At 36.5% G+C, this 25,588-nt stretch overlaps 2 protein-coding genes across 3 annotated transcripts; one reads left to right on the top strand and one right to left on the bottom strand.

Annotated features, from left to right (window-relative positions):
* Positions 1 to 11,764: 11,764 nt before the first annotated feature.
* BTR1L (binding to TOMV RNA 1L (long form)) lies at positions 11,765 to 16,711 on the top strand. 2 transcript variants are annotated; one of them, XM_021110322.2, is made up of 8 exons: positions 11,765 to 12,218; positions 13,247 to 13,485; positions 13,582 to 13,688; positions 13,973 to 14,166; positions 14,761 to 14,888; positions 15,919 to 16,014; positions 16,101 to 16,162; positions 16,289 to 16,711. In XM_021110322.2, the coding sequence occupies exons 1-8, from the start codon at positions 12,131 to 12,133 to the stop codon at positions 16,383 to 16,385; spliced, it is 1,011 nt and encodes a 336-aa protein (XP_020965981.1). In that variant the 5' UTR covers positions 11,765 to 12,130; the 3' UTR covers positions 16,386 to 16,711. The 2 variants fall into 2 exon arrangements, with proteins under 2 accessions (XP_020965981.1, XP_088355737.1); XM_088499611.1 differs by having other exon boundaries at positions 11,787 to 12,218; positions 14,824 to 14,888.
* A 419-nt stretch (positions 16,712 to 17,130) lies between these two features.
* On the bottom strand, positions 17,131 to 19,398 carry LOC107617632 (uncharacterized). The gene is made up of 2 exons (XM_016319443.3): positions 18,637 to 19,398; positions 17,131 to 17,361 (listed from the first exon to the last, which is right to left on the bottom strand). Exons 1-2 carry the CDS (start codon positions 19,256 to 19,258, stop codon positions 17,264 to 17,266), a joined length of 720 nt encoding a protein of 239 aa, XP_016174929.2. The 5' UTR covers positions 19,259 to 19,398; the 3' UTR covers positions 17,131 to 17,263.
* Positions 19,399 to 25,588: the final 6,190 nt, after the last annotated feature.

The raw sequence follows: 25,588 nt of genomic DNA, 5'->3' as shown, positions 1-25,588 counted from the left end.
GAAGGAAGAACTGAGATGAAATCGTGACTAACCTCAAGAATAAAGTAGTGGGTTTTGTAGAGCTCTTCGCGGTGAATGCGTGGCCGCAAACGGTGTGGTAATCGGAGCTCTAGATCAAAAGTTATGGTGGTTTGAAGATCAACCAAGGGTTAGAACTTGAGAGAGTGTTCTTCCCCCTTTCCCTTCCATTTCAGCGTGTAAGAGTGTTATGTGAGGAGAGAGAGTGCTGTTTTAGGGTTCTTTAGGTTTAGTTAGGTTGGGCCAACGGCCCAATATGGGTTCGGTTGGCCTGGTTTTGCCCGTTCGTTCCAATCTTGGTCTGATTTCTATAAAATTGGTATCGAAATTCTCGTCTCAATCTCCTCTATCATATTAAGCCATAAAAATCACATTTTTGGCTTTCTAGAATAAATTCTCATTTATGGGCTAATTAGTCATTAATTAATCGAGTTTTACATTCTACCCACCTAATTGGGAATTTTGCCCACAAAATTCGAATTCAATTACCTGAGAATAAGTGTGGGTAGTCAGCTCGCATCTCCGACTCAAGTTCCCAAGTGTGTTCCTCAACACCGCCCCGACTCCATGCCACTTTGACTAATAAAACCTCTTTTCTACGCAACCGTTTGATACTAGTATCATCAATTCTGACCGGAGCCACTAGAAGCGTCAAATCTTCCCTTAACTGAACAGATTCAGGTCCTAACACTTGGCTAGCATCAAGAGTATACTTCCGAAGCTGCGACACATGAAATACGTCGTGCAGGTTCGAAAGGTGAGGTGGTAGAGCCATCCGATATGCTACCGGTCCAACCCTCTCCAGGATCTGAAATGGACCAATGTATCGAGGATTCAACTTCTTCGCTTTAATTGCCCTACCTACTCCTGTGGTTGGAGTAACTTTAAGGAACACATGGTCTCCTTCCTCAAATTCCAAAGGCTTTCATCTCTGATCGGCGTAACTATTCTGACGACTCTGCGAAGTAAGCATCCTATCTTAGATTTTTTTGACTTGTTCAGTGGTCTCAACTATCATCTCCGACCCCAACAAACCTTTCTCCCCAGCTTCATACAAGCATAGCGGAGATTGGCATTTTCTCCCATATAGGGCCTCATACGGAGCTATTCTGATGCTCGCATGGTAGCTATTATTGTATGCAAACTCTACCAACGGTATATACCGATCCCAACTCGCCGGTTGGTCCAAAATATAAGCCTTCAACATATCCTCTAGTGTTTGAATCGTCCTCTCAGATTGACCATCTGTTTGAGGATGGTAAGTTGTGCTCAAGCTTAATCGGGTTCCGAAAGCTTTCTGAAATGCACCCCAGAACCTCGAAGTGAAATGAGGATCTCTATCAGAGATTATAGTAGCAGGTACACCATGAAATCTCACAATTTCCTTTATATATAACGGTACTAGCTCCTCAAGGGTGTAGTTCATCCGAATGGGTAAAAAGTGAGCTGACTTTGTCAGTCGGTCCACGATCACCCAGACAGCATCAAAACAGGCCATAGTCCTTGGCAATCCTGACACAAAGTCTATCGCAATGCTTTCCCATTTCTATTGCGGAACCTCTAAAGGTTGCAATGTCTGGGAAGGTCTTTGATGTTCAATCTTTACTTTCTGACAGGTTAAGCACTTTGAAACATATTCCGCCACATCATTCTTCATACCCGCCCACCAAAACATCGCCTTTAAATCATGGTACATCTTAGTACTTCCCGGGTGAATAGAGAATCCGCTTTTGTGTGCTTTCTTTAAGATATCTTGCTGCAAAGACCCAACATCTGGCACAATGATCTTATCCTTGAATCTCCATAGCCCATCTTGATCCTCCGACACTCTCCACCACTTTCCTTGCTCAATAGCTGGCAACACCTTAGGTAACACATCATCGTTCTCATGTGCCTTTAGGACTTCAAATTTAAAATCACTTGAGATCTCTAATCGACACAAACACAGAGTTCTGGATACTTCCTGAACACCAATTTTCAGACTCTCGAATTCCTTGAGCAATTCCTCCTCTCGGAGCATCATCCAAGTAGCATACAATGACTTTCGACTTAACGCTTCCGCCACTACATTCGCCTTTCCCGGATGGTAATTCAACTCGAAGTCGTAATCCTTTAGTAATTCCATCCACCTTCTTTGTCGTATATTAAGCTCTTTCTGATCAAAGAAATACTTCAAGCTCTTGTGATCAGAGAAAACTTGGAACTTAACCCCATAGAGGTAATGCCTTCACACCTTTAGCGCAAATACAACCGCAACAAGCTCCAAATCGTGCGTAGGGTAATTAACTTCATGAGGTCTCAACTGTCGTGAGGCATACATCACCACATTACGATGTTGCATCAGCACGCACCCTAGACCCTTCAGTGAGGCATCACAATACACCTCAAATGATTCATTTGGCTCAGGTAGCACTAATACAGGTGCGGTGGTCAACCTTTGCTTCAACGTTTGGAAGCTCTCCTCACGCTGAGGAGTCCAAACAAACGGCACATCCTTGCAGGTTAATTTTGTCAATGGCAAAGCTAGTTGCGAAAAGCATTTGATGAATCTTTGGTAGTAGCCAGCTAAGCCCAAAAAACTCCTTATCTCAGTAACTAAGATTGGTCGCCCCCAATCCATTACCGCCTCCACTTTAGATGGGTCTATAGCTATCCCATGCTTACTTACCACATGGCCCAAGAACTTAACCTCACTCTTCTAGAATTCACATTTGGATAGTTTGGCATATAGCTTCTTTTCCTTTAGTGTCTGCAGCACAGTCCTCAAGTGCTCTGCATGCTCCTCCTCAGTCTTGGAATAAATCAGTATGTCATCAATGAAGACAACAACGAATTTATCCAGAAACGGATGAAAAACTCTGTTCATATAATTCATAAACACTGCAGGAGCGTTTGTCAACCCAAAAGACATTACAGTATACTCGTAATGACCATAATGAGAACTGAAAGAAGTCTTAGGGATATCCTCACCCCTCACCCTTATCTGGTGATAACCGGATCGCAAGTCGATCTTGGACGAAACCCCAGCTCCCTGTAACTGATCCATGAGATCATCAATCCTTGGCAGTAGGTACTTATTCTTTATTGTGACCTTGTTCAGCTGCCTGTAATCCACACAGAGTCGCATACTTCCGTTCTTCTTCTTTACCAGTAACACTGGCGCACCCCACGGAGAAACACTTGGTCGGATAAAGTTCTTACCCAACAGATCCTCTAACTGAGATTTTAGCTTGGCCATTTCTAGTGGTGACATCCTATAAGGAACACTCGAGATTGGTCCTGCCCCAGGCACTAACTCAATGGCAAACTCAACCTCGCAGTTAGGTGGAAATTCATCAATATCGTCGGGAAACACCTCCGGAAACTCACATATAACCGGAATTTGCTCCAATCTTTGATCATCACCCGAAACACCCGCAGTTAACAACAAAATGCCCTGACATTCGATTCCGGAACAATTCACCATCATAGAGTTCAAGTAGTAACTATTCAACACAACCGGTCCTTCTGTATCTTCCGGCATAAAGTACACTGATTTCGCAGAACAATTGAGCAGAACATAGTTCTCAGATAACCAGTCCGATCCCAAGATAAGATCAAGACCGATCATCGGTAAACAAATTAAATTATGAATAAAGTCACACTGCTTGATCCTAAACGAAACTTGCGAGCATCCTAGCCTAGTTACCATGGCTTCATGGGTGGCATTATACACCTTTAGGTCATAACCTAAAACTAAAATCTTCAATCCTAACTCAATAGCCTTTTCAAATGCAATGAAAGAATGTGTTGCTCCCGAATCAAATAAAGCATTTAAAGTTTGACCAGCCATTTCACAGTTACCTCGGATAAGTGTCTCGAATCCCTCGGCACCTATAGTTGAGGTGGTGAACACCCGACCATTTTGTTGTGCCTTCCCTGCACCTTGTTTCTACTTCTCTGGACAATTTGCGGCTTTATGTCCCGCCTTACCACAAGAATAGCACAAGCCCCACCCGGCCTTGCACGGGGCTCCCGGATGGTGACTTCCGCACCTAGTATAAGCTTGCTCATTCTGATGCTGCTTCCCAAATCTCTTCCCTTGGGAGTTGTTGTTGTTGGGCTTCCTGAATGAGCCTCCTCGCTTGAATGGCAGACCTCTAGGAGCAAAGCTCTTCCCTCGGTTCTGTGGGAATTATCCCCTATGGCTCCCTCTCTCAGCAGCTACATTCTTCACACACTCTTCAGCAACCCTACTCTTGTTCACATACTCGGAGAAAGTCCTGATCTCCATTGGTCTCACTGAGCTGAAGATATCGCTCCGGAGTCCTCCTTCATACTTAATTCACTTCCATTCCTCATAGTCTCCCGGAGTCCCCTAACACATATAGGAAAATCTGAACAACTCCTCAAACTTGTCAGTATACTCAGATACGGATATAGCACCCTGCTTCAGCTGCAGCAACTCAAGTTCCTTGGCCGTCCTGGCAGAAGTTGGAAAGTACTTTTTATAGAACTCTTCAGGCATCCCAGGTGATATAGTCATCACCCTGTTGCAGGAGACGTCGGACTCCTTGCCACCAATGTGATGCTTCCCAGTGAGCAAATATGTAGCAAACTCAACACACTGCCCTTCAGGTACCACCTGCGCTTGCAGTGCTCGCTCCATAGCCTGAAACTAGGTATCGGCTTCAGTCGGGCTAGTGGTTCCCTTGAACTTAGGTGGATTAACCTTCAAGAATGTTGCCAGTGTCATCGGGCCCTGAGCTCCACCTCCGTCATTGCCATGATTATTCATCTGTTACCCAAGATCCTCTGCAGTGGCCTGCATAGCAGTAGCCATGTTCTCCAATGCCGCCATAAAGTCTACCGGGTCATTCGGGTTGTTACCCAGTCCCCGAGCATCAGTACAACCTCTCCCACGACCTCGATTGCGTCCACGAGTCGCCATCTGGTTCCTATACACACCAAACAATCGATATCAAGTTGATCAGTCTCAATATCGGAAGTCTAGTGCTTCAAAGTCCCAAATGCATGCTCATGAACATTTATGCCAGTTATATCAATCAGATATACTAATAGCACATAACACACATACAGAGAATGCACAGAAGCATAGTCAGTCCATCCCTCAGGCTCTATAGGAACAAACTGCTCTGATACCATAATGTAACACCCTACCATACAGAGTCTTATGCTTAAGTCATAAAACAGGGATGACAAGGTATTACGACCTCAAAAATAAAAAAATTTAGTACGTATAGTAGTATGAACAATGATTATAACTAGGAGCCTTTTTAAGAAAAAAGGGGTAAAACAAAAATCGTAACTCGAAAGCGCAACACTCCGATCGATAACATAACGTAACAGATAAAGATAAGCTAACACGAGATTATATATATACATAAGAGTGCCAAAAATAGGAATATCAAGACTCAAAATCCGGTTTCAAAGATAACCGGTCTGAGTATAAAGGTATATACAAATATATATAAAGCAAGAAACCCCAAGGAAACTCAAAGGGACATAAATACAGAAAACCTATCCTCCAAAATCTCCTCTAAGAGGAGTCATCACAGTTTGTATTATTTAGTGGAGATAAAAATATCTAAAAGAAAACATAAAACCAAAACAGAGTCCCGAGAACCAAGGATCTTTGCTAATCTAGAAGTCTCCAGCATGCCTCAGCGTGAAGCCTCACGTCCTGCATCTGAAAACCACAAAATCCGCATGGGTGAGAACCGGAGGTTCTCAGTATAAACAGTGCCCACATATCTAACATGTAATGTCCTGGGAAAATCGAAGGCAATCCTAGAACTTCCACCAGATAAATTCAAAGCTTATAAACAGGCTAAACCATAAATGGCAACTGACTAGAGATCTTCAGTCTAACTAATACTTCCCTTTCCAAATCCTTCAGACCTCCCAACCACCAACAAGAGTATAAAATGGCAAACACAGTTATATCAGACAAGAGATATACAAATAGGAAGCAGATACGACATTTAGACAATTAATAAGTAAGATGCAGTCAATTAGGCAATCTCAAACAATTCACATAGTATGCATATGATGAATGCCTGTTCTAATGGCTGATGATATCATTTGTCGGTTATATAGCCAATCCGACAAGTCCTGGTAGCTAACCATTAGACTGTCCCTCTGTCGTGCATCCCCAACTCGAGTTATACTCAACATAATTCACAATTCATAATTCATATCCAACACACTTACTGGTGTATATTCACGGGGGCAAGCTCATCCGAAACTCTCACAGTGTCCGGCCACACTTACGACATAGGGTCAACAGAGTATCGAGTCTACACCTAGAGCTCATGGTGGCTAGCCATTACTTTCACCTAGGGAAAATCGTATCTCAGATAGTGGAAGTGCAACATTCACATCTCAATCAATAAGCATATATGCAATTATACTCAGCCATAATTCAATAATGGCTCCGCCGTAACTCGGCAATAACTCAGCCATCCGGCTCATAGTTTAATCCAGAACCAGCCAATTTATCAACAAATACAGCCCTTCGGCTCATGGCACATAAAGCACTTCCACCGCCATCCTCCGTATCTCATATAATCACCTTTGATCATCATTGATCATTAATTTTTCCCTTTCTTCATTCACAAGTTACCACATCCCCTAGCTCCTTTCTCATTGTTAGGCATATCATAATGATTCAAGACATAAAGGGCTGAGATCGGAGGCTTATAAGTATGAAATTTGGCTTTGAAAACTCAAAAATCAACTTTGGAATGAAAATCGGGTCACACGTGTGTGTCGCTCATGCACATGCGTGGATGACAGAAAAACCCAGCGATGCCTACGCGTCGGCCATGCGTACGCATGGGTGCGTTTTGTCCCCTAGGCACAAAACTTGCACAACTCAAGCACAACTCTTGGGAATCTGGCTGGGCAACTAATTTAGCACATTGACGCGTACGTGTGGGTCACGCGCATGCGTGGATGGTGCATTTTCGAAAAACGAAGCGTGCGCGTCGGCCACGCCTACGCGTGGTTGTGCTTTCTGCTAAAAAATTTACTAAGCTAAAAGCTGCAGAATCCACAGTTTCAAACCCCAATCTTCTGACGGACATAACTTCCTCATTTTAAATCTTTTTTTGTTTTTTCTTGGAACGGCATAACCACCTCGGATCTAATTTTATTTCTAAATAAATTTGGCACAAAATGGGGATCTGGAGCTCAAGTTATGCTCCGTCAAAGTATGCCCAAAATCCACATTTTTATACAAAATCATAATGTGCCATTTTCAAAACAAGCCAATTTCAACTCTTTTCAAAATCAACCAAAACATACCAATTTCAACCCCTTTTGGAATCAATCAAAATATACCAAAAATCAACCTCAAGCCTCCTCAACTCATACATTAACATTTTTACCAAAACTCACAAAACCACCAACCAACCATTTAACCCATCTCAATCAAATACCCAATTTCAACACATTCTCATGTAATATATTCTTTCTCATCCCACATTTCCAACCACACCATTTTCAATCAAACATTATTACATATGATCAATATCATACTCACTATCAACACGGTTTTACCCGCGATTCAACCTTAATCAATCATCAAGTATATATCACAACATGCATTTTTCTCATGCATCACACCATCAAGGCATCAATAATCATAATCACATATATGACCACATGATATATCTCAACCATTCAACAACATCAACAATTTAATACCTATCTTAGGGCCTCTAGCCTAAGTTTTCACACCACATTACATTTTAGATACAGGAAACCGAGACCACACCTTAGCCGATTTCCCCCGCTCAACTGGAGCACTTCCAAATCACTTTTCCATAAGCTCTCAATGTCTCAATACCTCCAAGAACAGATTTTTATCACCAAAATCCCTTTTCAAGCTTTCTACAATCTCAATCAAGTTTCAATATTCACATACACACAACCTAAGCCACAATTATCACATCCAAGCACAATGGCTCAATACCCAAACATCATAAACCAATAAATTACACTAGGATTGAGAATCTTACCACACCCAAGGTCCAAGGAGACAAGATTAACCTTCTCCTTCAAGAGTGTTGGATCCTATAACATCAAAGAGCCCAAAATCTCAACATATTTCTCTATGAAATTCGAATTTAGGGGAGGAAGAACTGAGATGAAATCGTGGCTTACCTCAAGAATAAAGTAATGGGTTTTGTAGAGCTCTTCGCAGTGAACGCGTGGCCACAAACGGTGTGACAATCGGAGCTCTAGATAAAAAGTTATGGTGGTTTTAAGATCAACCAATGGTTAGAACTTGAGAGTGTTCTTCTCCCTTTCCCTTCCATTTCAGCGTGTAAGAGTGTTATGTGAGGAGAAAGAGTTCTGTTTTAGGGTTCTTTAGGTTTAGTTAGGTTGGGCCAAGGATCCAACATGGGTCCGGTTGGCTCGATTTGGCCTGTTCGGTCCAATCTTGGTCCGATTTTTATAAAATTGGTATTGAAATTCTCGTCTCAATCTCCTCTATCATATTAAGCCATAAAAATCACATTTTTGGCTTTCTAGAATAAATTCTCATTTATGGGCTAATTTATCATTAATTAACCGGGTTTTACATAAACACCCGCCTGGGTAGTAGCAGTAGTAGTAGTTACATCACTTGCTCTGGGTTAAGCAGGTAGTAGCAATGGGGTTGTGGCTCAGTCTCACTTGCTCTACAATGGGTGTTTCTGTCCAAGGTTAGCTACTAGGACATATCGGATTGGCTATATAACCGACACATAATATCATCAGTCATAGGGCAAGCATTCATATATGCGTTTATCTGTTCTGTTTGAGTTTGCATTACTTGAGTTTGTCTACTTGATAATCTATGCTTATCTGCTATGTGTTCTATTTGCAGTAACTGTAATCTATCTGTATTTTCTTGGTATGTATTATATGTCTGTGCAACTGAGAGGCTCCTTGTCTAGCGGAGGAGTGACGAGGACCGTTCCACCAGAGTTTTGGAGGATTGAAGGAAAGTGAGAATTGAGGGGTTAAGTTAGAATTGGATTAGAGCCTAAATGCCTTAGACAACTTACCTTATTTATAGTTTTAAAATTTAACTCTAACTTTTAAATATGAGTGTCGGAGTTCTAGGATTGCCTCTGATTTTTCTGGAACCTTATATATTATTTATGTGGGCACCATTACCATGCTGAGAACCTCCAGTTCTCATTCCATATATATGTTGTCTTTTTCAGATGCAGGTCAAGAGGTACATCGCTAGGCGTCTGGAATTTTTTTTGCAGGCGAAGTCGGGTTGATGTATTATATTTATGTTTAGCCTCTCCTTTGTGTATGTTTCACTTTTGTACCTCTTAAAGGCTTGATGGAGAACTAGGGTTTATTTTGAGTATTTTGGAACTTGGGATTGTATATATATATATATGTAAATATTCTCCAGCCAGCCTTAACTTCGCAAGTTAAGCCCGGAGCTTGAATATTTTGTATCCTTTGATACTCCACTCTTATTATATATATATATATATATATATATATATCTTTATTTTTTCTTCGTATGCAAGTTTTCGTTCACGCGAGCGATGCGCTTTTCTTTTTGCGACTTGTTGCTTAAACTTTCTTTCAAGACTCCTCGAATATAACTTCCTTTCAAATATACTATGTATATATTTTATTTTAGAGGTCGTAATACCTTACCATCTCTGTTTTACGGCTTAAGTGTAAAATTCTGTGTGGTAGGGTGTTACATAATGCCTGAGTGGGAGGGCCCGGCTTCAGATTCACGAATTTTAGATAATACACTAAGTAGAGAAGATAATCTAATTGTTCCTTAAGGTATTAGTTTTTTAGTAATTTTTTATTTTTGATAAACATTCTTCTAATATTAGTTAAGCAAATAGTTTAAATTCTATTTTTAGGTAAATTTTACTTAGCAGATGCTAGATATATGCTAAGGTCTAGTTTTATCACTCCATATCGAAGTATTTGATATCATTTAAAAGAATATTCACGACATCCTCCTAAAAATCCTAAAGAGTTATTCAATTTAAGACATTTATCATTGCCCAATGTAATTGAAAGAGTTTTTGAAATTGTGAAAAATAGATTTCCTATCATAGGAGAAATGGCTAGATATAATGTAGACACTGTGAGCGAAATTGTTATAGCTTATTACATTATGCATAACTTCTTAATGAATTTTGATCCAGACTTCTAAACTATTTGAGACAATTCGTAACTTAAGTGCATAAGATGATAAACTTTTTGAAGCTGTTAAGTGGTTTGTTGAACATTCAAGGATGTCCAGAAGAGTTACGTTTAGGATGGTTGCGTAATAAGTTAGGTTGGTTTCATGCCTAATAGTTTCACAAAGTTCACGTGATTTTTAAAATAGATTTTGAGTAATATTTTGTATTTTTTATTTTGACAAACAAATACTTATGTTGCCTGAATTTACTTTTGTTAAATTTTGAATTAAAATATCTGTGAGTTGTTAATAGATAATTTAGTTTATTTTTTGTGTCGATGACTTTACTAATTGTAAACTCTGATTTTGGTCTTCTACGTATTTTATAAGTCAAAAGAGGTAAAACAAAATTTAATTATTTTATATAATTTAACGAATAAATATATTTTTTATTTAAATATAATGTTAGATTAATAAAGAATAAAGATGTTTACTATAAAATTTTAATTTATTTAATAAATATTCTAAATATTAAAATTAAATTCAATTATATAAATTTATTAATTCATTTTAAATGCTGAAATTTAATTCAATTCTATATCATTAAAAATGTTTAGACAGATTATTAATGAATATTTGATTAAGTAATTTAAATAGTAAAATGTATATTTTTATTTGTATATCATATTAATTAAAATTGATACATAATAAAAAAATATATTAAATCTATTAAAATAGCTGATAATTAGTTAAATTTTAATTATTAAATGTTAATTTTTGTGTAATTAATTTAAAAAAATACTTTTTAAAAATATTTTAAAAAGAGAGATATATATATATATTAGTACTAAAATATATTATGTCAATAATTTTAATATTTAAATACCACGTGTTGTATGATAATATAATGCTAATGATAATGATGGGGAATTATTTTTAGTTTAGTTTTCATTAGCAGCGAAAATGGAAACAAAATTTAACCAATTTTGTTGCCATTGTTAGCAGAAATGCATAACAAGATAATCTTACCTATTTTTCGCAGGTAGTGGCAAAAAATCTAATCGTGCTTAAGATAAGTAAGTTTCTCTAATTTGCTTAAATTTAAATAAATTAGTAATTTTTTTAAATAAAAATTCTAAAATAATACTTTTTAAGTTTTTTTAATATATAAAACCTTTGGGAGTAGCTGTGATTTTTGCAGGGCGCAGTGAAGATTTTGAATAAAAATATCCAGGGAAAGAGAGAGACACGACACACACATGCCATGACACCTCAACACAACCCAACAGTTCCGTAAAGCTATACCAATTTTTATTTATTTATTTATTACAAAAAATTATTAAAAGATTTTTAAAATTTATTATTTTATTATTATTTTATTATTAATTTAATTTTTTAATTTAATTTTTTAATCAAATTTTTTAATCACATATTTTATCTTATTTTCCTAAAATTAATAATTAATTAATAATCAAAACAATAATTCTATAATCCTCTACCATTTTTCATTTTTCATTTATTATTATTATTACTATTTACTACTACGAAAATAAAAAGAAAAAAAATAAAAATAAAAAAAGCCATAGATGTTTGGATATGTAGCAACAGCTATTCACACACTATCACCTCCTTCTCCTTCTCCTCTCTTCTCTTCTTTTCTCCTCTGTTCCCACCACTCTCACTCCTCCATTTCTCTCTCTCTCTCTCTCTCTCTCTCTCTCTCTCTCGGTCTCTCTCTCATAACAGTTTTGAATTCCTTAACCCAATGCTGTGAAACCCTCTCTCTACCTCGCTCTTAAATCTCATTTCGAAATCCTCTCTCTCTCTCTCTCTCTCTCTCTCGCGTATTCAAAGAAGAATAGGTTTTGGTTATCAGCTTCGGGGAAGAGGAAGAAGCAGAGAAACAGCAACAAGAAGAACAAGAAGAAGAGGAAGGAGAAGGGAATGGAGTCGACGGAATCTTCATACGTGTCGTCGCCGGAAGGGCCAAGGAAGCACGCCTCGCCGCCTCACCAATCCCCTTCCCTTGAAGGTACATCTCGATCCCGATCTACTTTCTCTCTCCATGCTTCTGTGCCCTAATGTAGGTCAGGTTCAATGTATCTCGCTTATGCTCTTCTAACTTCTAAGGTCAACACCTTCCTTTCGTAACCCTAATTGTTGCACTACGCGCCACCAATCACGCTACCTTTCCTCAGATTCACTGTTTTCATTTTTTATTTTTGCTATGTTATCCTGAAAATGAAAATAAGAACAAAAATGCATAGCTGCTTTTTGAGTGGATGTGATTTTGGGTTTTACTTATTTCTTATCTCTCTGCTTTGGTCTTTAGATTTAAGTGGATATGCTTATATTCAGTTGCATAGAAGGATAATATGCTGTTGCTTACCAAATTTTATTGATGGCAGAAACTAGGAGAGCTTATTTATTTATTTATTTGTTTATTCATTTATTTTTTGTTCCTTTGCTCATTTTGTTTTCATTCATTAAGTTTAAATTTCGAGGGAGCTAATGAAGGTTTCCCAAATTTACTCCATTTTAGGTCAAATTTGGAGTTCTTTTGGTTTGAATCTAGTTAGGCCACTTTCGGCATCTCATTACCGATTTAGCACACAACTGGAACTAACTCTTACTTGGCAGTATTATATACCCTTAACATAAGTGTTCGAAAATTCTCTGGGTTGAGCTTTTTAGCTCAACTTTTGCTTCAGTAAACCGGATATTCTGGTTCTGGTTGTTATTATTTTGGCTAACGTTGATTGAAGATTTGGTTTCCTTTTATTATTCTCATTATGCAAGTGGGAAGTAGTTTTGAAGTTTTTGCAATGATTATGTTGTACATAGTGGTAGTTGAAGGGAAGAATTGTTGGTTTTTTTGTTTCCTCATAAGATGAGGCAAGTTGTTTCATATATAGAATCTGGTCAATTGAAGCTTAAAATTATGTTCCATAGTTATTCCGTCTTGTTGCATCCAAAAGTTATACTCTTATTTGTAAATATGTAAATGTCTTAATTGTTTATTTATTTAATATTATATGACATTATGTTGATCACTTGCAGATTCTGCAGAGAAGCCAACATATGTTAGGTTTCTTGTATCAAACTCTGCAGCTGGTTCTGTTATTGGAAAGGGTGGTTCAACCATCACTGATTTTCAGTCACAATCTGGGGCACGAATCCAGTTATCACGCAACCATGAATTCTTTCCTGGGACTACTGATAGGATTATCATGGTATCTGGTGGAATAAATGAAATCCTAAGAGCTGTTGAACTTATTCTGTCTAAGTTGCTCAGTGAGGTAATTTATGATGTCAATTTGATTCGTAATGAAGAAAATGAAAACATGTATTACAATTTCCTGTTTTCCTGAAAGTTATTTACCTTGTGTCATTAGCTTCAAAGTGAGGATGAAAATGATGCTGAGCCAAAAACAAAAGTGAGACTCATTGTTCCAAATGGTTCTTGTGGTGGTATAATTGGCAAGGGAGGTGCTACCATTAGGTACTATTGCTTTTCCTCATTAAGTTATCTATTTACAATTTCTTGAAATATGTACAGATAAAAGTAGTTGTTGATACTATCACACTACTATGTCTTAATTTATGATTCTGGGTGTATTGTGATTTCATGTGGTTCTTTGGTGTTCCAGCTTTTATTTCCCCTTGCTCCCCCTAAATTATGTCAGAAAAGAGAGAGTTCTTAATTGTAGGACCCTTTCTCTTTGTTTTTAAATTACACATGATTGGTGATAAAAGCTTAGAGCATAAATTCTTGCCTTTGGTCAGGTCATTCATTGAAGAATCTCAAGCTGGAATTAAGATATCTCCTCAGGATAATAATTATTACGGACTGAATGATAGGCTAGTGACACTGACAGGAACTCTTGATGAGCAAATGCGTGCAGTTGATTTAATTGTTTCTAAGTTAGCTGAAGATCCTCATTATTCGCAGTCCATGAACTCTCCATTTTCATATCCAGGTTAGTGTTCCGAATTAGTACCATGGATGTTATTCATTCTTACATGTTAGTAATCTGTATGTTTATAATATATATTTTGGAGTTGGAGGGCCTAATAGTAAAATATTGAACTCTCCACTGTCCATGTTTTCTGTGTATGGGTTCCCATGATTGCATGAAGTTAATATATGGAAGCATTGCCTCAAACCATAATATCTTTCCCTGCTATTGTAGGATTATTTCTTTTAAGTGTATAAGATTATGGGTTTGTAGGCACTTTTTATTTTTTTTCCTTCTCAATGAACTTGTCCCATCTGCTTCTCTACTACTATGTTGTGTACTTATACATGGAGATATGTAGAAGATAGTTATGGCAAAAGTATGTTCTGCTTATAGTTTTGTATATTGAGGTAAAAATGTAGTTAATATAGTTTAATCATCCATTTTTAGAGGAATGCTCATCTTTCTATATTATATTAATTCCCTTGTTAAATTTTCATTTCAATGAAAACGAAGATATTGAAAATGTTTTATGATGAGTTAGTTTGGTGCTAAATTTGTGATGAGCTACTTTGGTGAGTTTAATGCTAAGTATAATATTGTTAACTGACATAGGTGTTTACTTTTCGGGTTATCATGGTGTTCCATATACATATGTGCTTCCATCTGTTGCACCAGCACCATACAATGCAGCGAACTACAGACCAAATGGTGCTGCTGGAGGAAAGTTCCAGAATAGCAAGGTTCTTTTGTTCCATTAATTTAGTATTGTTATTGTTTTGGATTTTCTAGTGTCAGTTTTCAGACTGAGTTAATAATAATAATATAAAAAAGGAAGATGTTGAATTCCCTTTTCTTGTTCTACAGGATGCCGATTAACATGCATGTTGTGACTTGTGACAAATGAAACTTTTAACAAAAATTCAAGTGTTTTTTTATCCTGGAATTACTTATTTAATTCTTCTCATGAATTATCATTCTCAGTGTTAACATGCTTAGCTTCTTATAGTTTGTGTGCTAAGGTGGTTGAACAGTCATACATGAGAAGATAAGAGTAGGAGTTATTATTCTTGCTTAGATTAGCATCCATTGGGTAGAATATGATTGGTTTGATCATTTGAATCATAGACCAATGGAGGTCCAAGTGAGAAAAGAGAATCAGGTTAAAGAGAATTCAGTCAAAACTTGAAAGGGTTTGTGATGGAATACTAGAAGACATTTTAAGAGAAACTTAAAGAATTCCTTTTTGTTTGGGTTTTAGCTTTTAATGAAAATTATGGTTTTGATAATGGCGGATCCAATGGTTTCAATATGATCTGTTTATCTACTTTTACTTCCACAATTGTGATAATGAGAAAACTAAATTTTTGCAGCACTAGACAAGGATCTAATAGCACATATATAAGGGGAACCACCACTGAAGCACATTATGTGTTGGCATCTTGTATTTTAAATGGAGGAAGTCTTAAAAAATAACTGTCAATGCTGCATTGTTTATTAAGAATACTAAGAACAGTATGAAACTTAGTTATAATGCATGCTTAATATAGTACTGCTGTTGTCTTGAGATTTAGTTTATGAGCTTTATGAAATCCAGTTTCATGTGAATAATTTTTTTAGATTATGATTTTGGCAATTTGAAAATTATGGCCAAATCCAAGCATGCTATCATGGGATTATAGGACCTGTAGTCAGTAGTGAATTCCTCACATCTTCATCTGAAGGTGAATTGGTGATGCAATCTGAACTGACAGAGTTCCTGTTGTTCTCCAGGAGGACCGGAGTAACTCGCTGACCATTGGTGTTGCAGATGGCCATATAGGATTGGTTGTTGGTCGTGGCGGAAGGAATATAATGGATATTAGTCAGGTTTGTCAATGGCTGGGAGTATTACATGGCTTACAGTGACTAATTAATTAAGAAACTAACCCAAGTAAGTCTTAATTTTTTTCCAGGTTAGTGGGGCAAGGATAAAGATATCAGACAGAGGAGATTACATATCTGGGACAACAGACAGGTAGGATTTTATTCTATCAAGGCTTTTTTCACCCTTCATATCCAGAATATAAGCCAGATCAATGATCAAATGTCCAAAATAATTTCCTTTACCAAAATGCTTTACATTACTTTCCTTATTATACAGGAAAGTTACTATAACGGGTTCCCAGAGAGCAATACGTACAGCTGAATCTATGATAATGCAGAAGGTTGCTTATGCTTCTGAGAGGGTTCTTGAGTAGAGTAGGGTAGTTTGCATGCACTAGTCTGCTTCTAGATGCGTAGTGAAACCTGCTTGCTAATTGCTTATACATTTGCTGAATTTTTGGGATTTGTTTACATTATTTCTCATCATATGATATACTCTGGGAGATCTTTATTGTAGCGAGAGAGGCAGGATTTTTTTTTTTTTTTTTTTTTGTTGAGAGCGGTCTTATAGGAATTATTCTCAAACCCTGTCAGTTTAAGATCGATTGGAAAGGGCATTATTGCCTTTTCCAAGTGTAGTATTTAGAACTATATTCTTTTGTTGTAAGTCAACAGTAGCTAATATCATATACGTTCTGTATCTTCATCTGTTACTGGCCTGAGATAGGATTTGAGAAAATTTATTTGCTGTCATAGAAATTGAGAGTTAAGAATTTCACTTGTGAGTTACCGTCATGTATTTCTTATTCATGATCATTCTGTGGTTAGTGTTATTATTATTATTATTATTTTTTGTGGTATTGTGCATTGGGGGTAGTGTTATTTGAACATAGCTGTTAATTGTACTTTTTTTTTGGTCATGGATTATTGTACTTCGTTGATGTGCCATCTATTATTATTAATGGGCTTGATGTTGGCCCAAATTATGATGTTCGTTATGTTCATGAAATATTTGCCTTGATTGAATGAGTGCCTGCACTACCAATAAAAATCGTTGCATCTTTGTTGTGTTTTAAGACTGATAGACTGATAGCTTTTCTATAGGAGCCCTATTGGAAATAATTCAATAAGCATGTTTGCCATTTGTTTATTTTATTTCAAAAAGCCCGAGAAACAAGGCAAGACATAATCATGGGTTTCTAAGAAAAAGTCCAATAACTTTGACAATCTTCTGTGCTCTTTTGTGGTGGTCTCATTGTGATTGTGAGGATGCCAAAAGTGATAGCTGTTTAGGATCTTGTAACGGTTGAGTTTCTTTGCTTGTGCAAGACTCCAAGTCTCCTTTTAACGCTTTGCAGGCACAAGCATGCGAAATTGATAAAAAAAAATGTTAATCAAGCTTTTTCAAAGTTGTGGCGGGGTCCCCATGGCCGAGCCATAGTGGCGGAAAAGATTTGTGTAAAGCAATTTTAATATGAATGATTCTAACATTACAACGGGCAAAAAATTGGGTTTATTTTCTTCATTAAAAATTGGGTTAAACAGCTTACAATGAAATAGTTTTTCATGAGTATGGTTTCGTCCCAGTTATTTAGATAAAAAAGTGCATTCAACAACAACAAAAATTAGCAACTTTATCCTATCAGGTAAGGTTGACCGTTGTGTTTTATTATGTATGATGTAGTTTTTTATGCGTTAGTTATTTATGCTTTAGTTATTCATGCATACATTTGACTCTGAGCTATTTAAGAAAAAAAAACCAGCATAAATATTTTTAGCAAATGATTTTTTGGTACCCGGGTAAGTAGTATCATCATAAAAAGTAGAAAAATAAAAATGATGGACCTGTAGGTCTGCAAATTATATAGTTTTGTAAAACAAATGTCTGTCATTATAAACCAGCCTTCAGTGTCCCACATGCGTTACATTGCTGAGCATAAGTACAGTAATTAATTATCATACCAAGAAAATAATAATGTAAAGGATTTAGGACACATTAGCTAAACTTCTTTTTCCAACGAAGAAATGAGAGTGTATGCTTGCTGAAATAATAAATGTACGGAACATTTCTTTTCAAAGTCATAATTAAATAGAAAAGCTACTCATAATGAGTTACTATAAAGTTTGTAGTTCTTAGCTGGGTTGAATTTTGATCTGTTCGATTTAAAAACTTCATGAAACTATTATTGAAACAACTTTTCTCCTTTGATAATAATAACTAGTACTGTTAATAACTATATGTCTTTAACAACGACAATACGTTAATATATATTCTTTGATCACATCAATTTTTTAAGATAAAAATAATCAAGACAAGAATACTCTAGAAAGGAGGAAGAGGATCGGAGAAAAGAAGACACAAGTACAGAAATATTATTGTTAATGCCATGCTTGATAACATCACTAACAAAGAAGGGTAACTAAATATTAACACTACCATGCATGCATGAAGAAGGATGGCCATGAAACCACCCTATAGTTTATTTTTGGAGATCACATATATGAAAACCAACATAGTTTGAATGCAAATTAAACCTAATAAAACAAAACCTATTTCGTTTAAATACATTTCTAAAAGTGATTTATATTTTTAACCCTTCATTTAATTTGTTTAAGGAGACTCACCCTCATTACCACCTCCACTACCGGATCCATAGCCGGACCCACTTCCGTAGCCGGAACCTCCATTATTGCCACCGCCGCCACCACCTCCTCCTCCTTTTCCACCGCCACCGCCACCACCGTTTCCTCCTATGCCACCTCCTTGGCCATAACCACTTCCTTCACCATAACCAGAGCCATAGCCGGAGCCACCTAGGCCTCCACCACCTCCTCCACCTCCACCTCTCCCACCTCCTCCACCGCCACCACCGCCTTCACCTTTTCCACCACCAGAGCCATATCCTGATCCATACCCAGACCCTGATCCATAACCTGATCCATATCCTCCTGAACCACCACCACCACCTCCGCCACCTCCTCTGCCGCCGCCACCACCTCCTCCTATTTCTCCACCACCATATCCTTCTCCTCCACCAGACCCATAACCTGATCCATATCCAGAACCCCTTCCAAGATTGCCACCACCGCCTCCTCCTCCTCCTCCGCCACCGCCACCTCCTCCTCCTCCACCACCACCACCTTTTCCACCACCTAAGAAGCTGTCTTTCACCCTAGCAGCAAATGCTATGTCCACAATGAACAAAGCAATGAAAACAGCTCCAATAACCTTGGAGCTTGCCACCATGATCTCTAACGCTATATGTCTCTCTACACTTCAACAAAGAGAATGTGACAGTATATAGGAGAATTTACGATATGAGTATGTCTATCAATTAAGCTTGATAAAAGACTATACAATATAATGTATTATTGTTGTTATTATTTCACCGCTTGAGGCATGAAGCAAGAACTTATTGGTGCATGAAAGTGTGAGGCATGGGACACTATATATACACATTGTAAAGGTGACTTCTAGTAGGTTCGATTAAGCATGTGTTAGGTCCATTATAGATATCATATGATATATTTCTGAAGGAACGTGTTGTGAGGGATCTCTTAGTGGTGGAGAAGACGGTGGTGGTGTCATTGTAATTAGTAGTGGGTGAGTGTGATCATAATAATATATGTCTTTGGTGGTGGAATGATACTTGAATGTTTGTCCTTTATTTTTGCCCATCAAAATTGTCTTGTGTATATATTTGACACCAATATTATATACATTATTATTCCTGGATAGAATATTTGGTTTAGATTGAGTTTGGGTTAATTTATCTTTGAATTATGAGTTTAATTTTAATGTGTTTATAGCGTAAAACATTTTATATAATTGTCTAATTATATTTAATTTTTAGAATAATTATTTATGTGCTTAATATAAAAAATAGTTATTTTTAGGGATAAGTACTGTTTTGATCTCTAAGGTTTAGGGTCAAAATTAAATTTGTCTTCAATGTTATTTTAAATTTAAAATCGTCCTCAATATTTTATTTGGTATTAAAATCGTCCTTTTGATTTTTTACAAGGCAAAAATATTCTCCACCACCTTTCTTACTCCCACCAAATACCAATAATATAATTCAAGCAACACCAACAATAACACATTATTCGAATTCAGAAATAACAATATCAAATTCAACAACAAAATCAACACACAACAACAATAAAATAAGAAAAATAACAAATCAGAATCAGAAGCAGAAACAAAAGCAGAATCGGCGAGGTGTAGTGGCGAGGTGCAGCGGCGAGGACGCGAAGTGGCGGCAAGATCAGTAGCAGTGGCGGCAGTGGCGGAGCGCGACAAGTTTTCTCCCTGGCTTGCGTCTCCTCTCTCCCTCGCGAGCTCTCTCTCTCTCTGGAACGTACTGATTTTCGACGCATCGTCCCCCCTTCTCTCTCTTCTTCCCTTCTCCCTCGCGTTGTTTCTCTTTTTTTTATTTAATTTTATAATTTTTTTATTAGAGATAATTTAATAATAAAATTAAAAATTTTATTAAAAAGAATGATTTTAATATCAAATAAAATGTTGGAGACGATTTTAAATCTAAAATAACATTAGGACAAATTTAATTTTAACCCTAGCTAAACCTTCAAGACTAAAACAACACTTATCCCTTATTTTTATTATTGTAGTATTATATAATAATTAAATTCAAATACACGTATACAATTATTTTATATTAATAATATCTTGAATTATATATAATTGACATTATGCATGTCAACATAACATTCAAATAAATCTTAAATTATATATAATTTTTAATAAGTTAATAATAATGAAAAAAAATTATGTAAAATATCACCTTTTTAACATTTATTTTTTGAAGTGTCTAGAGTTAAAATTTAGTGTTTTAAGTTTAGATTTTAAAATTCAAAATTTAGAATTTAAAATAAAATAATAATTTTAAAAAGTTGATTATATTAAATATCAAATAAAAAAAATTGATTATCTAATTATGTATAACATTAAAATTAGGATTGTCAAACAAACTAAATAGACTCATTTAAGTAAGGTCTATTTTCTAAATTTGTACATTATATGAATTGGTCTATTTATTTTTATTTTGTTTATAGACCTCAGTTTGTAAGGTTTGAATCGTTCACGAGTCCAATAATTGTACGGTTGACTCATTTATTTTTTTATTTTCAGAAAAATGTGTGGAATAAAAATTAAGATCTTGGCTTAAAAAAATTAGAAAAAATTGTCATTTTTTGTCAAATTCATAGTTGGAAGACATTGAAAAAGAAAAGGTAAACTTGAATTGAAACTCTGAATGTGAAAATTTCATAAACTAAAGAAAGAGAGGACAAACTAAAGAAAGAGAGAACAAAGTTGAGGGAACTAACAATTCTAATTCTCACTCTACTAATCTAATAACTTTTTGACTAACAATTGGTTATATACACTAAACTTGTAACTAACTATCTGTACTACAGTAGTATATGTCTATTGCTGCTGTACTCACTCTTTGTATATATATTAGCTATATTACCCAAGTGACATTATAAGTTGTCTGTCTGAAAAATTGGCAACCAATTTACAATGAGTGTTATATAAACATGCACTTGGGATTTACATAAACCTTTTCCAAAAAAGAAAAGAAAAAAAAAACATGAACTTATAGAGATACAATGAAAAACCTATGTGCATACAAAAATCATACATTCCCCCTTAAGTTGGGATCGAAAATGTTGAGCAATCCCAACTTAGCATAACCTGATTTGAAGGCTCCTGGAGCAAGTGCCTTTGTGAGGATGTCCGCATTTTGGTCTTTGCTGGTAATAGGCAAAAGCTTGATGAGCCCAGAAATTATTTTCTCTCTTACCACATGGCAATCTACCTCAATATGTTTGGTACGCTCATGAAAGACGGGATTGGCGGCTATATACCTTGCAGATTGACTATCACAGTAGATTGGGATGAATTTGGTGACTGGAATATGCAGGTCAGCTAGAATGAATGAGATCCAACGAGCTTCACACGTCGCAAGTGCTAGCGCCCTATACTCCGCTTCAGATGAGGATCTAGCCACATTTGTTTGTTTTTTGCTCTTCCATGAGATAAGTGAAGTGCCTATGTAGAAGCAGTAGCCAGAGACTAATCTTCTACTATCTGGACATGCTGCCCAATCTGCATATGAGTAGCCGAAAGAGAGCAGGTCTGAGGAGGCAGAGAAGAAGAGACCTACTACGGGGGCATTCTTCAAGTATTTGAGAATTCGGAGAGCTGCACTATAGTGGGCAGTGGTAGGATAGTCCAAACAATGGTTTAACTTTTCCACCGCGAACGAAATGTCTGGCCGTGTTGTTGTGAGGTAGACAAGTCTACCAATGAGGTGTCTATAAGCTGACACATCTGGGAATGCTGGTGCTGAATCTTTGTCCAGTTTGGTTGTATAATCCATCGGAGTTGTGGCAGGCTTGCATTCGATCATTTTGTATTCAGTGAGCAAGTCCAAGACATATTTTCTTTGATGAATTGCAACACCAGTGCTTGATCTAGCTATCTCAAGACCTAGGAAATACTTTAATTTGCCAATATCTTTTATTTTGAATGCTGCATGTAATTGTTGCTTGGTGATGTTGATCTCTAATTGGTCATTTTCTATGAGGATTAGGTCATCTACATAAATAAGAACAGCAGTAAAAACACCATTATTTGATTTAGTGAATAAGGAGTAATCATGTTTGGACTGTGAGTAGTCTAAGCTCAAGAGTAAAGAAGTCAGTTTGACATTCCATTGTCGACTGACCTATTTGAGGCCATAGAGCGACTTGGTTAATTTGCAAACCATGCCAGGTTTTTTCACATTGAGGCCCGGAGGTAAACTCATGTAAACTTCTTCGTCTAGATCGCCATGGAGGAGAGCCGTATTGACGTCGAGTTGCTGAAGCAACCAATCCTTTGCTTCTGCTAAGGCTAAGAGAATTCTGAGTATAGTCATTTTTGCAACCGGGCTGTAAGTATTAAAGAACTCAAATCCTTGTCTTTGATTGTACCCTTTTGTTATGAGCTTCGCTTTATGTCTCTCAATGCTGCCATTGGGTTTTAATTTTAATTTGAAGACCCATTTACAACCTATTGATTTTTTGCCTGGAGGTAAAGTAGTAATCACCCAAGTCTTATTTGTATTCAAGGCTTCCAACTCAGCTGAAATAGCATCCCTCCAACAAGATTCAGTCATAGCTTCTTCATAATATTTTGGCTCAATGGATGATGCAATGCTCATAGACAAAGTTTTACGTGCAGTTGAAGATTATGATATGATAAATGATTAGAAATAGAATACCTACAATTGGTTGGGGTTGCTGTCTCTTTGAAAGTTTGCATGCAATAAAAATTCTCTAGATGAGCTGGTTTTCTTTTTATTCTTTCGAATCTCCTAAGGGGTTATTGTGGGTGAGCATGATGAGATGAGGTAATGCTATTGTTATTATTTGATGATGCATGTGATTGAATAGGAGGGTTGAAAGAAATTGTGGCAGGGATATGAGTTAAAGTGGTTTGGGTGTATGTGAATATGTCATCAAAGTTAAGTGATGATGACGTTTGTTGTGAGTCAGGTCTAATGATGCCAAAGGAGACGCTACAGTATTACTTTCTTTAAAAGGAAAAATATTCTCATAGAAAACAACATCTCTAGATACAAATAATTTATTATTAGTGATGTCAAGCAATAAGAAACCTTTTGTGCCTTCTTTGAAACCAAGAAATACACACTTTTTGGCTCTAGCATCTAATTTAGTCCGATAAACTGACAATGTGAAAATGTATGCAAGGCATTCAAATACTTTGAAATTTTCAAAAATTGTGGTATTGTGATAAAGAATCTCAAAGGGGGCTCTTGTTGTCTAGTAAATTGCTGGGAATTTGGTTGACAATTTGAGTGGCATATACTGCTGCCAATTTCCAGTAGCAATGTGGAACACAAGACTCATATAAGATTGCTCTGGTGACTTGAAGCAAGTGTTGATACTTTCTTTCAACAATCCCATTCTGTTGAAGAGTTTCAACACAAGAGGATTGATGTATAATTCCCTTTGATTTATAAAATTCATGCATTTGAAATTTTTTTCCATTGTCAGATCTGATGTATTTAACTTTCTTTTCAAATTGCGCAAAAATTACAAATTGTTGAATTAAAACTACTGCATCAGATTTTAAATTTATTGGGAAAATCTATGTATATCTACTATAATCGTCTACTATTGTTAAAAAATATTTATTTTCCTTTGTGAAAATAACATTAATGGGATCTAAAATATCTACATGAATGAGTTCAAATGAAGATTGAGTTTTAGAGAAACTGTGAGGAAAAGGTTTTTTTTTATGCTTAGACAAGTGACATGAATCACAAGAAAGAGCAGCAGCATCTTTATTAAATTTGAACTTTAAAATTGTGGGATACAACTGTTGCATAGAATGCAATTTATTAAATGGAATATGACCTACTCTAATATGCCAAAGTGATTGATCAGTGTGGTGTGTGACTAGTGAAGTTGCTACTGTTTGTATGGACATAGTTGTGTAAGTGTTCAATTTCTTGGTATCTGATTTTATTGTATACAAACCCTCAGTGAGTTTAGTTGCTCCAATCATCTTCATTGTATGGTAGTCTTGTATCTCACAACTAAATTTGTTAAAAATAAATTGGGAATCAATTAACTCTATTAATTTTGAGATTGAAATCAGATTTAATGCAAAAGATAGAATGTAAAGAACATCAGTGCGATACAATGTGTTAGAGATTTTGACTATGCCAGAAATTGAAGTTGTGACGATGCTTTTGTTTGGGAGCCTAACCCTAATAGGATTGATTGTTTGATGTGAATAAAATGCAGCAAAAATATGTGTAACATGGACCGTGGCTCTTGTGTCAATAACCCAAGAGTCACTATATTGTGACAAAACTATGTTCATGATCACCGAATTACCTTCATCGGAGGACGTAGGGTCTGTGACAGTGAAAATGTTGTTCACATTATGAGAAGTGGTGGCTCCATGGTGTTAGAGCAATATTAGTAGAGTTTGCTTTTGTTCTTGTGTAAATGAGGCTTGGAAAATACTACTTCCTTCCTTGTAGATATCTATAGTGTCACTGCCTTTCTCATCAGTTACCTTAGCAGTGATGTTGTTGATGTTATGGACTGTCTTGGCTTTGAGGTGTGAAGGGAACCCATGCTTTTTGTAGCAATTTTTCACTAAATGACCCTCTCTGCCACAAAATGAGCATTGGCGGAGGGTGTTTCTTCCTCCATAACTTCTGCCTCTACCATCTCTTCCACGACCTCTGCCCCTAAAGAAGGTGTGACTATTTTGATTATTGATTGCATTGATTTGAAAGTTGGAATTTATGAAATCTGAACTGAAAGCTTGTCTCTCTTGTTGTAACAGCAACAAGAAAACTGTATCTATTGGTGGGAGGGGTTTCATTAACATTATGTTAACCGTGGTGTATTGTTCATTCAATCCACGCAAAAATCTAACAACAAATGTATCATCTCTATAGGTTCTGACAATGGAGGAGCAATTGCAATTCGAGACACAAATGCACGTGGAAAGAGGTATATAATC

This window comes from Arachis ipaensis, chromosome B9 (assembly GCF_059453495.1).
Source record: "Arachis ipaensis isolate K30076 ecotype BB chromosome B9, ASM5945349v1, whole genome shotgun sequence".
Taxonomy (NCBI): Eukaryota; Viridiplantae; Streptophyta; class Magnoliopsida; order Fabales; family Fabaceae; genus Arachis; species Arachis ipaensis.
The sequence above is the reverse complement of the archived record's forward strand: the minus strand, read 5'-3'. Positions and strand labels throughout refer to the sequence as shown.